This window comes from Corvus hawaiiensis, chromosome 2, assembly GCF_020740725.1.
Source record: "Corvus hawaiiensis isolate bCorHaw1 chromosome 2, bCorHaw1.pri.cur, whole genome shotgun sequence".
NCBI lineage: Eukaryota > Metazoa > Chordata > Aves > Passeriformes > Corvidae > Corvus > Corvus hawaiiensis.
The window spans coordinates 34,386,645-34,401,107 of record NC_063214.1 but is presented as its reverse complement, the minus strand read 5'-3'; the positions used below and the strand labels follow the sequence as shown (position 1 = coordinate 34,401,107).

The 14,463-nt window shown below is 43.1% G+C and overlaps 1 protein-coding gene across 5 annotated transcripts; it reads left to right on the top strand.

Moving 5' to 3' along the window:
* The first annotated feature begins 18 nt into the window (after positions 1–18).
* On the top strand, positions 19–14,128 carry KCTD21 (potassium channel tetramerization domain containing 21). Of its 5 annotated transcripts, none has more exons than XM_048294381.1 (3): positions 28–86; positions 2,663–2,922; positions 8,463–14,128. In XM_048294381.1, the coding sequence occupies exon 3, from the start codon at positions 8,493–8,495 to the stop codon at positions 9,273–9,275; it is 783 nt and encodes a 260-aa protein (XP_048150338.1). In that variant the 5' UTR covers positions 28–86; positions 2,663–2,922; positions 8,463–8,492; the 3' UTR covers positions 9,276–14,128. The 5 variants fall into 5 exon arrangements, with proteins under 5 accessions (XP_048150337.1, XP_048150338.1, XP_048150340.1 ...); XM_048294379.1 differs by lacking the exon at positions 28–86 and adding an exon at positions 1,673–2,047; XM_048294380.1 differs by lacking the exon at positions 2,663–2,922 and having other exon boundaries at positions 19–86.
* The last annotated feature ends 335 nt before the right edge of the window (positions 14,129–14,463 follow it).

The following is a 14,463-nucleotide window of genomic DNA, read 5'->3' as shown; positions in this document are numbered from 1 at the left end:
GTGCCGGGAGCGCCGCGCCCCTCGCTTCCTCCGCCTCCCTCCGCCTCTCGGCCGGCGGCGGAGCTCGGCGGCTGGAGGGGGCGCAGGTGGGTCCCCGGCGGGGCTGGGGGAGATCCGCCTGGCTGGGGGGCGTGGGGAGGGCCGGAGGCACCCCCAGCGGAAGTCCCCCGGCGGGGAAACTGAGGCACGGGGAGGAAGCGGGGACCGGCGGCCGGGAGCCGCGGAGCTGGTCTGCTGTGGGATGCGGGAAGGACGGGTGAGCCCCCTCTGCGGGGGAATTTGGGGTTATTTTTTTAGCATTTGATGCTAATTTAGTAGTGTGAGCGCCTGGCTGTATAGGGAGGAGCCGTACCTACGATTGTCCGTAACAGGGTCGGGCTCAGTGCCACTTCGCAAACTTTGCACATTCCACTGCCCCCTTCAAATAAAACATCTCCGAAATTTAGGTATTCACAGCGAATCCAAGCCCACACCCGGGACACGCAGCCAGCTGGGTCTGGCTGGGCAATGGGCGTGATATATGCCCTCCAGAGGGTCTAATTCTGGGTGGTGCCTGCCTTGTTAGCGTGATTTCTGAGGGGGTTTTGCTGTGGTGCAGCAGAATCCGTGCTGGGAATTAGCCGCCCTCTAATTGCAGGGATGCTCTGGAAGCGATGGTGTCAGTGGGAGATGAGGTGGAAACTGGATTGTTGAACTACCCCGTGTGTCCATCAAGCAGGTGGTGGGCTACCAATTGTGTGTGAAGTTGTTCAGGGACAAAATAAAGTGATCCATGAAGGAAATAAAGAGTATCTGGAAGATAACTCCAGGGATGCCAAGTAATACTTAAATGAGTGTTTGGACAGGACATTGAAAATCAGTGAAAACTTCTGCCCAGACTGGTATTAAATGGGTATACTGGACTGTACAAAGGGTTACAGTGGCTATATTGTACATTGACTGTACAAAGGGTTACATCAGCTTGGAAGGAAAAGTGATGCTCTCACTGCCCTGAGACCCCAAGCAGGCTCCTTTCTGGCAGCCGGTGGCAGTGGCCTCCTGACCATCTGCACTGCCCGCCCAGCAGCCCCTGAGCCCACGGGTGTTGAAGGTCACACCAGGAGAGCGCTGAGCACTGCAGCACTTTGGCTTTTATTCTCCAGACCTGGCTGCAGCTGCATCCCTGTGGCTCTGCACTCCCTCTCCCCTCCATCTTGTTGTCAGCCGTTCTCCTTCAGCAGCTCTTAGCCTTCTTTTCGTTCTCCTGCTCCCTGCTGTGCGCTGCTGCTTTTGTTCTTCTGCTCTCAGGAGGAACCTGACCTTTGCTTTAATATCGCTCCTTGCTTTTTACTAACTGGGCACCAGCTCTGTTTTCCTACCTCTGCCTCCCTACCCCTTCTCTTTATGCGAAAATTCAGCATCGGCAGAGAGCCTATGCGAAGCCTCCTGCATTCAGCTGCATCCCTAAGCAAGCAGCCCAGGGAGATGCTCAAGGGCATGGAGGTGCAGGTTTGGAAAGGGATGAACACACACCATCGTACCCACGACAAACCAGGAGTGTTACGAAATTCCCGTTCACGCTTTCCCACCCCTCTTGCGACTCACTGGCAGAACGGTGTTTCTGTGCATAACAAAGCAGGGTCAGAAATTATATATAAATTAAATACAAGTAACTGGCAGATGAGCAGCTGTGCTCCGAAGGTGGATAGTCAGTATGTCTCTCCCAGTATTGCAGCCACCGGCAGATCGATAGGAATCCTGTCGCAAAAAGAAGAGAAAGGAAGGGTGACCCGTCGTTTCCTGCCTCACGCCTGCTGGGAATTTGAGTCCCTTCCCAGAGCTTGTCACCATGTCACCCGTGCCAGCCTCGGCGTGAGCGGCCTTTCCCCAAACGCCTGCTGGAAATTTCCAGAGGCACCACAGCAGTCCCGGAAACAAATACCTGCTGTGCCTCCCTGCAGGCGCTTCTTTTTGGGATCTGTTTCTCGTGGCAGGCACGCCATGCTCTGCTTCACCGACTGAATTTAAGCCTCTTAACATGCTGCTCAGTTGGAGGGGTTCATATTAAGTAAGTGTCCAAAATCAGGTGGGTCTGTCCTGCAGCAATGGGAAAACATGGGATTTCCTCTCTAAGATTGCCATAAATAAGCATATAGGGTGCAGAGACTGTATTGCAAATGTTTAACCTTCTGTAGTGGAGGATGAGCTGAGCTAAGTAAATGTGCATCAGGGATATATGAAGGGAGGGGAGAGTCCATCCTTGCAAAGGATTTTGTCCAAAATTCTTCCTAAAACTCAACTCTCATTGATGCCCATTGTCTGCTGAGAGCTGGGTAAGTGGTCAGTTAAGGTGTGGTTTGTTGGGTTTTTTTAATCCCCTAAATACTGTTGTTTTGTTTCTACGCCCCCCCCCCCCCCCCCTTTAGTTATTTTATTATTTTTTTTATCCTGTCTTTCATGGGGTGACTTCTAGGCTTCAAACTGCCTTGTTTGCAGCCGCCGTAACACAGAAAGGCACGAGCTCGTAGGGTTTGGATTTTCTCCATGACGTTGTCCCCTTGAGAAGGGACAAGGCACAGAACTGTTCTGCAGGTAGAGTTATAGCAGGTGCCATGGGCTTGGCTGTGTCCAGATCTGGAGTTCTCAACTTCATGAGGGTTTGTTTGTTTGTTTGTTTTCTCAGGGCTCAGGTGTTTTGTAGAAACTGGAGTTTTTACCTCAAACCAAAACGTGCATTTCAGTGAGACACAGCGGAGCAAAGTGATAACATGCCAAGTGTGGGGAAACTGGGGTAAAACCCAGTTTCGCAGAACGAGCTTCGCACAGGAAGGAGCATCTTTGCCTGATTATATGTTCACAATTAATATGCTCTAATGAAGCAGACTGGAGCCCCATCCTGCAACAACTGCTGAATCCCATTTAAAGTCTCCAGCAGCCATACAGGTGCCCAGCTATTTCTTTTTTCATACTTCCTTTTGAGCTGAAATCAATCCTGCCCCTCCCAAGGCAGAATTACTTCCTATAAAGCACTACCTGATCTGTGTCTTGTAACATTTTTCTCCTGGATGTGGCTTTCACCAGCTCTCTTGGGCAATACGCAAAAAGCCAGAGAGGTTTTTAGTCTGGCTGCGCTTCCTGATGCTTAGCAGAAATGATCCCCGGCTTGCTTTAATTCTTTTGCCATTTAGGCATCTTTCATTGCACTAGCCTAAATAATTAATTTCTTCTCTTTTTTTCTTTTTTTTTTTCTTTTCTTTTTCCTGTGTGCATGTTTTGCAGTTCATTGTTAATCCTCAACTATTTCTTACAGCAGCTGCATGTATTTCACTGTCTTAAATACAGATTTTCCAAGTTTTGGTTGTGGAGGGATATTTTACAGGTGACCTATTGAAGGCTACACAGTAAAGTTAACCAGCGATGCAAATACTTTATACATAAGGTTAGGAGGCACTGGTACAGGTTACACAGAGAATCTGTGGCTGCCCCATCCCTGGAAGTGTTCAAGGCCAGGCTGGATGGGACTTTGAGCAGCCTCGTCTAGTGAAAAGTGTCCCTGCCCATGGTGGGCGGGTTAGAACAAGATAATCTTTAGGGTCCCTTCCAACCCAAGCCATTTTATAATTGTGTGACTCCATGAAATTAAAACCATTAAAAACAATGACTTTGTAAATGGCCATGTAATGCTACATCTTGCAGCAAAAACCCTATTGCTGTAACAGCATATGTTAACTCTCATTTCAGGGGATGCTACAATTTAAATGCTTTTAATACCATGTGTAAGGGCTTCAGAGGCCCTAAGCAGCTTTTGGGATGGACTTTGGAAACCTTAACAACTCAACATGATCCTCTTCTACCAAATTACAGATTGCTCTTGCTTTGCTGCTCTATGTTTAATTAATCTCATTAATTAAATCCCCTGAATGACACTAGGATCAGCCTGTTATCCACATCTTGGGCATTGCCTCTGAAATCCAGAAGGATTGTTTCATTTTCTTTCCCTGACATATTTAAAGTGAAATCTGTGTTGGCAATCAATTTCTTTTCCCAATAAAAATCCTGTTAAAAATTGTCTCTTTATATATATACATATATATATAGCTATAGCTGTCTTCTTTCAGCAACCATGTAAACATATCTATAACTTTAGACTTTCTGTTAAACTGCATTCTTTTTGCTGATAAGGTTAGATTACAGCTGTATGCATTTTTCAGTGGTTAAAAACATAGTAATATTTGTGCCATTTGTTTACATTTTACTTATGTTGGCAAATCATGACTGATGGGTTTTTTTTTTTTGTTTTGATGATTATTGTACACTTGCGGGTTTTTGCCAAGTTGGGTGAAACAGGCACTCAGTTAAATTATGTATACAGAATTTTATTTATTAGCTAATTAAAGTGCTCTTAAATGTGATGAATACAGGAGAGGGGAAATAAGCTTATCCAAAGCTGTCCTACATTCAAAATGATTATGAAACAAAGTGGTATGATAATGATGGTTCTAAATATGTGAAGGCATTGATAACTGAAAACAGTTAGCTTTTGTCATTTTGCATACTTGCATACCTTCCTGCTGTGTCAACCCCCATCACTCTCCCAGCTTCAAACCAGTAATTTGCTGAACTAAACTCATGGGGTAGAGGATTATTACAGAAATGTTCTCTATGCAGCTGTTGAGGATGCTCCTGTGAGTAAAACCCAAGTTCAAATTTACAAGCTGTGGTCAGTTGAAATACTCAGATGCTCAGACAACAGCTTCTGTTCAGGAGTTTGACATTATCATAAAGCTAACCATTGCCCTGCTGGTTTCTCTCAATTTACATCACATCATAAGATCATGACTTTAAGTCAAATGTAGACATTTCCACCCCCCATGATATTAAAAAAGGTATTTAAATACAGGTTGCTCTTATAAGCATAAAATAGATGTTGTGTTCTTCAGCCAAATTTCCATCTTCAGCTGTCAAATTAGATCTCTAGCTGACCTAATGTGAATGAATTTTAAGTGCTACTTGGGAAGGAGCTACACAAAAAAACTTTACTGTAATTCTCTGCTTCCAAGAACTGTAACCCAATTTGTACCTGTCCTTGGTGACTGCAGGTTACAGAATCATACAATCATAGAATGGTTTGGGTTGGAAGGGACCTTAAAGATCACCTAGTTCCAACCCACCGCCCCATGGACAGGGACACCTTCCACTAGAGCAGTAGCCTCCCATGTCCAAGATCAGATGCTCTTGGTACCTCCTCTTTGTGGAAATGTCACCAAGAAGAAGTGATTTTCATGCTGCACTCTTGGACAGCCTTTATATTGCATTAGCAAAGCACCCAAGCTTGATAAACCAGGGTGGGGGCTGCAAATGGTGGTTGAATGAGCAAAGAGAGAAAACTTACAACCCATTTCATTTCAATTTTTACAGAGTTATGAAAAACATTTTTTCATAAACAAGTTTATAGGAAAAAAAGCAGCAAAGACTGACTTTCCCCAGCTACTATCAAGTATATTGGTTGGTCAACGCATTAAGTCCAGGTTGATGATAAATCCAGTAGACATTCACGCTCATTTGTGCTGATGTTTTTGGGTCTTTTGAGGTTCCCAGACTATCAGATTCATCTTCACACTATGCGGATATAAATCGCTAAGAAATGGGATGAATTAGGCAGAAGACAATTAGGAATGACAGCTGAGGAATAGTTATCCTGCAGCCTCATCCATGGGCAAGATGTTTGCATCATTAAATGTTTGAAATTTAATCTAGTGCAGGCGTAGTGGGCAGGTTCAAAGTCAGAGCAGGCTGGTGTCCTGGGAGAGTGAAATCCAGCCTGTATGGGTCTGTAGACTGTGAAATACCCATAAGCAGAATGGGCTGTCCAGGGCATGTGTCTGAGCAATGCCCAGAGGTGGGAGAGGAGCAGAGCCCACATGCTGAGAGGATGCCAATCTCTGTGCTACTCTTCCAACTCCAGAGCTAAGGCTTGGTTAGATTTCTGATGCTGTTGCTGCCAGCATAGATATGGTCTTCAGCTTCAGAGAGCTCATGTTGCTGCCATATTTTGTTGGCAACCTCCCTTTTGGACTGCTGATAAGAAAACAGTTACAGGAGACTTAAATGTTACCTGTTCAGGTAACATTTGGACTGAGCTATCTGCCTCTCATTCAGGCTATCAGTGAGGTGTTGGATCAGAGTAAACCTAGGATGGATGCTGAGTTTGAAATGAAGATACGTATCTTTGGGCCATACAGTGGTCTTTGGGTTGTGACTCTTGATCACAGGCTCTGCCAAGTGAAGCCTTGTCACAGACACATCAAGGGAAACATCTTTCTCTGCGTCTGGCTAAGGCTGGCAGAGAGCATGAGAAAACAACTCTCATGGTGTAGATAAGCAGGCTTGAGCTCAAAAATCTGAAAGCTTCATCTATGAAGAAAGAAAAGGTTGTTTAGTCTACAGCAGCTGCTTAGGGCAGAAGAGGTGGGAAGCAGTGAACATGGCTTTTGGAGTCACTGTCAGTCCTGCTTCTACAGGCTGTGTTATTTGTAGGGAGGTATGGGGAAGCTTCTGTTTGATGAAATGTGAAAAAAAGAGTAAAATCCATTTTAGGCTGCTTTTGTGAATGCCTGATTGTGCTTGTAGCAATGCTTTTGCAGACATACTGCAAGCCCTTAGGGGAAAAAACACATGGCAGCCACTCGTGCTACAGAATTAGATCAGTTGAAGCCTCCACATGATCAAGTTTAAACAGCTCTTGACTCTAAATTGGGTTGAAGTCTTCAAGAGTGGGAAGTACGCTGAGACTACAGTTCCAAGGGGAGTTTAGCACGGGAACAGAGAGTTTTTTCTGGAGTATATTTGGCTGAGGTTAGTCACAAGGACGGTCTGTGGTCATCAATGCACGTGTTACTGTGTTGGCCTACGCATGCATCTTTATTTGCCAATTCTGCTGGATGCATGGGACTAAGAGATATACAGGGAAAGCACTCTAGATTTAGAGATCAGCATCTTTCCATTACTGTGCAGTGGGATATAGGCTGTGTGCCAAGGGTTAAAGAACAAAGTGGAATGTTAGTCTCAAACAATTTAAAGACAGGCTCTCCTTTGAACTGTTAATTATCTGCCCTAGGTTGGGCCAGTTTTTCGTAGCAAAATGTGCTGCTGTCTAGAGACGTATTTGTTTTAGGATGCCATTAGCACTGTTATCTGGGTTTTAGCAGCCATACAAGAATTGATATTCCAGCACAAGATGACCTTCTCCCTATCTGCATTTTGCTGTGACCCCAGAGCTGGTAATAGTGGGTAGTGTCTATGATTATTCCATTACTAGTTAGGAAAATGCCTGCACTTAAGTTTAATTTTAAGGGAGCTTTTTGGCAGCTTTCTGTTGAATGGCTGTATGTACTACAGCAAGAGCTACCTCCTGCCTCTGTAAGCAAACACTGGTGGATTTCCTGCTGAACTGTTGATTGATTTAGATTCAGCAAACAAGGAAAAACAGGTTTGCAGGTCCTCAGGTAGCAGGAATGATGGCCCACCTGCACAAGACAGCTGAGCTGAGCTCAATGGAGACAGCTGCATAGCTCCTTTCTTTTCCCTTGCCCCAGCCCTGGCACTAGTCCAGTCCCAAGATACAGCAGAAACATGCTGAATAGAAAATGTTGGGTTTTCTCCCTAAACTGGCTCACTGTTGGATCAGATGAGTGCCAGAGGTGGCATAAGGGAGGAGGATGGTATGGTGGAGGGCAAAGGGAGGTCATGCCCCTTCCTAAGGCTTAACTGCACCTTAAAATCGCATCCTCAGTTCATGTCAGCCGATTGCAGAGGCTCTGCATGGAAACTATGTCAACTGGAATATGGCCCCAAATAATTAGAATATGTTTTCTAGGATAAAGCACATTGAAAGGAGGAAGCCTGGTGGTTTTTTTACTGAAAGGAACTGCAGACTGTTATGTGCTTACAGCAGCAACTGCTGTCTGGCTCCCTGCTAGGCTGACTGCACTCAGACATGTGTCAGGGGATTCTGCTGAATGGCTTTGCTGCTTTAATCATATCTTCAAACACTATGGTAGATGTTGGGATGTGTCCAGTTCTTGTCCTGTCCTTCTTTGTTCCCTCTAAATTCTCTGTTCATGAGGGAAATGAGATCATACAAGCCCAGATCACTACTTCAAAGTCAGCCCTCATTGTAGGTATTGGTGGGAGAGATTCACATTTAGCATAATTGTAAAGTTTTGGAAGACTCATGGTTTCTGGCACTTAAATGAATTATACAAAGTCCTGTTCAAATCTGTTAGGAGAAAAAACATCCTTATGCTTGTTCTCAAGATACAACCTCAGAAAATAATTCCACACTCCTAATTTCTATGATGAATTCTTGCCATGTGCTTACCCTTATATATTTAGGAATATTTATGTCTGTAGTTTAACCTTTAAAAAGGCCAATGCAACTAAATGTGTGGTGTTGGATTTTTTTTTATTTTATTTTTTTTTAGAATTAGTCCCAGCACCGTGACTTTTCCATCATGTCAGAACCTATCACGCTCAATGTTGGCGGAAAACTCTATACCACCTCTCTGTCCACTCTGACTAGCTTTCCAGACTCCATGCTGGGGGCCATGTTTAGTGGGAAGATCCCAACCAAGAAGGACAGCCAAGGCAACTGCTTTATTGACAGAGATGGCAAAATCTTCCGCTATATCCTGAACTTTTTACGAACTTCTCACTTGGACCTCCCTGAAGACTTTCAGGAAATGGGCTTACTGCGGCGGGAAGTAGATTTTTATCAAATTCAGCCCCTGATTGAGGCCTTGCAGGAGAAGGAGGTAGAGCTTTCTAAAGCAGAGAAAAATGCCATGCTCAACATCACCCTCGATCAGAAGACCCAGACCGTTCACTTCACCGTCCGAGAAGCACCCCAGATTTACAGCCTGTCTTCCTCCAACATGGAAGTGTTCAGCGCTCATATCTTCTCCACGTCATGCCTGTTCCTGAAGCTTCTTGGTTCCAAACTTTACTATTGTTTCAATGGAAACCTTTCCTCAATATCCAGTTACCTGCAGGACCCCAACCACTTGACGTTAGATTGGGTTGCAAGTGTGGAAGGCCTTCCTGAAGAGGAGTACACCAGGCAGAACTTGAAGAGACTCTGGGTGGTGCCAGATAATAAGCAAATCAATAGTTTCCAGGTGTTTGTGGAAGAAGTGCTGAAAATAGCCATGAGTGATGGTTTCTGCATAGATTCTGCTCATCCACATACTTCAGATTTCATGAATAATAAGATTATTCGCCTAATTCGGTACAAGTAGGAATGGCTGTTTGTTGTGGTGCCAGCATGGAGATAACACAGGTTAAGTGTTTCCCTTTAAAACACACTTACACCTAATTCAGAATCATGCTTACCTGGATTAAGAGTCACTAACAAGGAGATGATTTTCCTTTAATGTACTTACCAATACGACCTTTCAGAATATGTCCATATTCCAGACAGAAGCAATATTGTCTAGCACCTGAATTAAGGACTGGCTTTGTCTCTGTCTCTGCGTCTGACCTGCTGTACAATTCTGGGGAAAATCACTTCTGTGCTCTCTACGTTTTCCAGTTGGAAAATGGGAGTGATCCTTAACCTGCATTGTCAGGGGATGTGAGGGTTCGGTAACCATGGTTTGGAATGTATCTGGAGAACAGATGCAGTGAAAGATACCATGGACAGCACACAGCCCTAGGAGCACATTTGCCGTGTCTTGCTGTATCACCTGTGCGGAGCATCCAAGAAGTTTGTTTGGATCCACGGAGAAGAAGCCTTCCCACGTGCACTCAATACAGCTGTAAAGGATGGTGCAAATTGCAAATGAGTAAGGGATCCTGTCTCTTTGGGTTCAACAAAGGATTTCTGTCACCCTGTGAAGCTGGCTTGGGTTTTTTTCTGAACCCTGTGAGGAAGCCCCTGCTTTATTCTGCTTTCAGGGAAGCCGTGTTGGGATAATGTGACTGGCAAGGAAGCCATAGAAGAGAGAATGGTGTTCCTACAAACCAAGAAGATTAAACCTTTACTTTTACATTCCAAAAGCATCCAAGATAACTAGTCCTTTTCTTTCTCTTACAATGTTAATATTTGTCTGGAGGATGCTGCTGAAACTTTCTAAGGTGAAGACAGATTTTGGGGCAGAGGCTCCCAAATGTCTTTTAAACATTTGAGCCTCTTTTGGGCACATGTCCCTTCAGCAGTGCCTGGAATGCATAGGGTGCTCTCTGGGTAGGATGGATTTAATTTGAAAAGACAACATTCTCACCAGGTTACACCTAATATTTTTCATTGCAAAAACGGGGTCATTTTTCCTATCCTGGTACATTGAGCCTTTTTTTGTTTAATATCTTAGTGAAACGGTCAGGTCACTAAAAGAATTTTACCTGCTTGCGTGGCTTCAGTGTCGGCTTGCCAGAGGGAAGGCAGTGGGAAACCAGAGGTCAAGCTCTTCCCTACACACTGGGTCTGTGCTGTAATGGAGATCATAACTCACTAGCTGCACGTTGTGTCTAAACATCATTTGTGCCACATTCAAGATGGTTCTTTCTCAGCTAATTATGTTTAGAAGTATCTTAACTGTATTTCCCTAGCCAGATTGCTGTGAGTGCATGAAAGGCCCTCTGGAACATTTTCAGGTATCTTTAGTGAGACAGAAGGGAAAATGCAATAACTAAGTTTTGCATTTAGAGTTTTAGTGCTTCCAAAGGTTTCTAGCACAGGGCTACAAAGCTCTGTACTATGCATGTTCTTGCTTCCCAAAGTAACTACTCTGTCATTACAATAACCTGACCTGTGAACAAGCATAAAGAAGCTTTTTTTCTTGTAAAAAAACAGTGTGATCAATATATTTCTACTGTCCCAAGCTGTGATTGCATGAACAACACAAATCAGCATGCTGATGGGTAAAATGCACATTCTGCAGCTGTTGCCAGCCTGTTATGAATCACTGCCCTTTGTGTGACTTGGTGCTAAACCAGTATATACGTGGGACCATGTTGTCAGAAAGCGCTTATTGGGCTTGAAGCCCTCTGAACCACTAAACATGGCACATTTTGTTAATTTTGAGGATTGTAATTTTTGTTGATTTTGAGGATTTTTTGGCCAATTCCATTTCGAGTCACCTTGTTCTTCTAGTTTTCGTTGCATTAGGAAGAACTTTTTCTTTTCTATCCCTGTCCTGAATTATAAAGTACGAGTTTGCCAGTCAGCTGGACATTCACAGGGATGATCTGTGCTGGTAATATGATTATGATATGTAAAATGAACCTTCTTTCATCACATCTGTGACTTGAAACAGATATGCCTTTGCTGAATTTATGATAACAGAGCTTTTGGGAACTGTTGACAGTATTTCTTTTTAACCTACACCCTTGAGAGTAGATTTTAAATGATCTGTAACCGGAGCTCTTGTATGTCATGACTAAAATAATACTCACCTGTAGGAATTTGTTTCCTGTCAGCTTGAGTTTATCCAAAGGTAAGAGCAATGGGCTTAGACATCATTTAGAAAGGTAGGGGGGTAAAAGTCTGACCTACACCCTTTAGAGCTCTGGATCAGTACTGCTCCATTCTGTTTCAGCAAAATAAAATATTCCATGGGAGAGTTGAATCATTACTGCATTTTTTTGGTGAAAGGCAAGTAAGAGGAGTCTGTAAAAGGAGAGAACTGGACAGAGATCTTCACCTGGAGTGCTTTAACCCATCAGTCTGTTATGCAAAAGATGAACAAATTGAATACACATTTATTTGTGTGCATGCAACTAAGTCAGGAGAAGGTACAGCCGGCCCCAGATCTCTGTCATTTATTAAGAGACAGTGAGATGCAAAATATCTCTCGTTTATATATGTAGATAGATGGAGAATTTCCAACCAGTATATAGACATGAGTGAAGCCATGCTTTGGGAGGAACAGAAAAACTTGAGGTACCTCTGACTTGCTAAGCACAATAAACATCCTTAAGTATGAGGTACTATTTATACTGGAAATGGGCGGTAAGTGGATCGCTTGTGATTGCAGTCAAACATACGTTCTACAAATGCAGCTGCTATTTCAAACTCGCACTAAGCTCAATTTATAACTGCTCCCAATTCTGCAGTCTGTGAGTTATGGTATAATGACTGTTCATAGGAAGGTTCTCTCTCCAGAGCATTTGTTAGCATTTTATCTGAATAGCTGGTGTTTGTTTAACTTCTTTTTCTGAGCTCTGGAGGTGTAACTTGCTCTTGTTTACCAGTCAACAGCACTGATAATGATTCTTCTCAAGAGTTTTCCTGAATTAAAGAGAAGCAAACATGCACAAAGCCATACTAAGTATAGCACAACCCCATCACTAGTCATGAAAAGCACTTGGCATTTATTAGCAGTAACAGCTAAAAATTATTTCACTGTGGAGTGGAATATTCACTCTCAGAACAAACAGTTTCTTTTCCTGGAAAGGATCTAGTGACATTTTCTTCCCTTAATGTTTCATGGCTGTTTTCTTCTACATCTTGGTGCCTAACTCCTGATTCTGCCTAAAAACCTTAGTGTACAAAATGAGGCCAAGCCCTGCAATTTTTTTTTAATGGCCTGAATTTTTTTTTCCTAAATGACCACTGAATAGAGTGTTCAGTAGTGTTAGAGCAGGAGAATACCAGAGTTAGGGCAGACAATAAACTAGATTTTAGCTGTAGTCCAATGGCATTCTCAGATCTGGACATGTGCATAGCACAGTGGCATTTCTTACATGACAGAAACACTATTATGAAACATCTTAATGGACTCCAGGAAGAATCACTCATGGGTTTGTTTATGTATTTTTAGGCTTGATATCTCTTCAGTATCTAACAACGTCCAGTTACAAAGACAAGACTGAAACTGTACGTAAATATTAAGAGATACCTGGTTTATACAGCTGTTAAGCGTTGGGAGGAGTTGATGGGAGGAGTGTTTGTTTTGCAGGCAATGGTAAAGAAATAAAAGAAGTAGCTGTAAAAAGTTAGATCTGAAAGAATTCATATTCACAAGAAATCCAGGATTTAGAAGGGAGAGAATAAAAATACCTTGATGTGTTCGGGGGGAAAAAAACCAGCAAGATAACAATGGAGACAAAGATTTTGCCACAAGAGGCTGCGATTAGAATGATTTACTAGTCCTTTCCAGTTTTAATCTCCTATTATGCACTTTAAATGTGGGTCATGCCAAGAGTTATGCTAGTAGCTTCTCGGGAGCAGGCAGCTTTCCTTCAATTTGCATGTGCTTCAAGTCACCAAACATTTGCACTGCTGTACTTAGCACATTATAACTGGGTTGTTGAGTATAAATTGCTGCTCCAGTTCACTGGCAGCAAATATCTGCAGTCAATCAGATCTATTCCCAGGAATAAAAGGCAAGGTGGAAGGGCTGATGGAGTCCATATATAAGGCTGATGGAAGTGATAAATACTGCCTTCAGCCACAGACTCTGGAAAATAAATCTAGGATCTTCTGACACTTCACAGATAAATGAAGAAGTTATGAAGAAGACTCCTTTGGGGAATTTCATTTTCACCCCATCCCATTGAATTTGGTGCCACTGCTCAGAATTTCAATGTATTTTGAAATTTCTGACCTCCATTCTGCATCCACATGCTGATGGACACAAATATGCAGGGTACAAGCAGTGCTAATTTGTGGCCCTCCCTGTAAGAGTCTCATATGTGAATTAGTACCGGCAGTCACAGGTATTCCATGTAAGAAGGGCTGATGGAGTATAAATATCCAGATCAAGCTCACAGGTTCACTTGGGAATAACACAAGAAATGTTTTCCCTATGAATTCAGAAAAAAAAGGAGCTATAGGGGAGGGCTATATCTAATAATTTCTTTTCTCTTCATCCTCTTGGCATTCCCCTCAGTATTTTCATGCTCCAACTCCAGTTACAGATTTTCCCATTGATAGTAATTTGGACCCCAATTCACTAAAAGCCATGCTTTTGAATCAATAGTGTTTGAAAAGTGTGAAAAGATGGTCTTTATTGCTTACCACCTTCACAGAGAGCCTGTAGGGCTATCACATTTAAAAATCTGGTTGCATTTCTCTGCTTGTAACTCTTTCTGTGAACTGTTACTAATATGTATTTTAGAAAGCAGTAAATAAAATGTGAACAAAGCAGGAGGTGCTCTGCCTGACATATATTTCTTGAGCAAAAAGCATGAGTGACGCTTGCTGCACCTGTAGCTTTTCCTTTCTCTAATGATGTTACACAGTGCCTTGTTGCTTAACCTTGCCCTCTCCGTGGCTGGGAACTATAGGAAGCTCCCCAGGAATTAGTGCAGTTGTAGAAAACTTGGACGAACAAGCCTTCACAAATAATCAAAGCCATTTTAAATGCATCAGCTCATGTATGTTTCAAACATTTATAAACAGAGGATTCATTTTTCCAGTGAGAACCCTTCTTAAACCCTGATGCTTTGCTGTTGGACTTGTCTCTAGTTCCTGAGCTTGAGCAA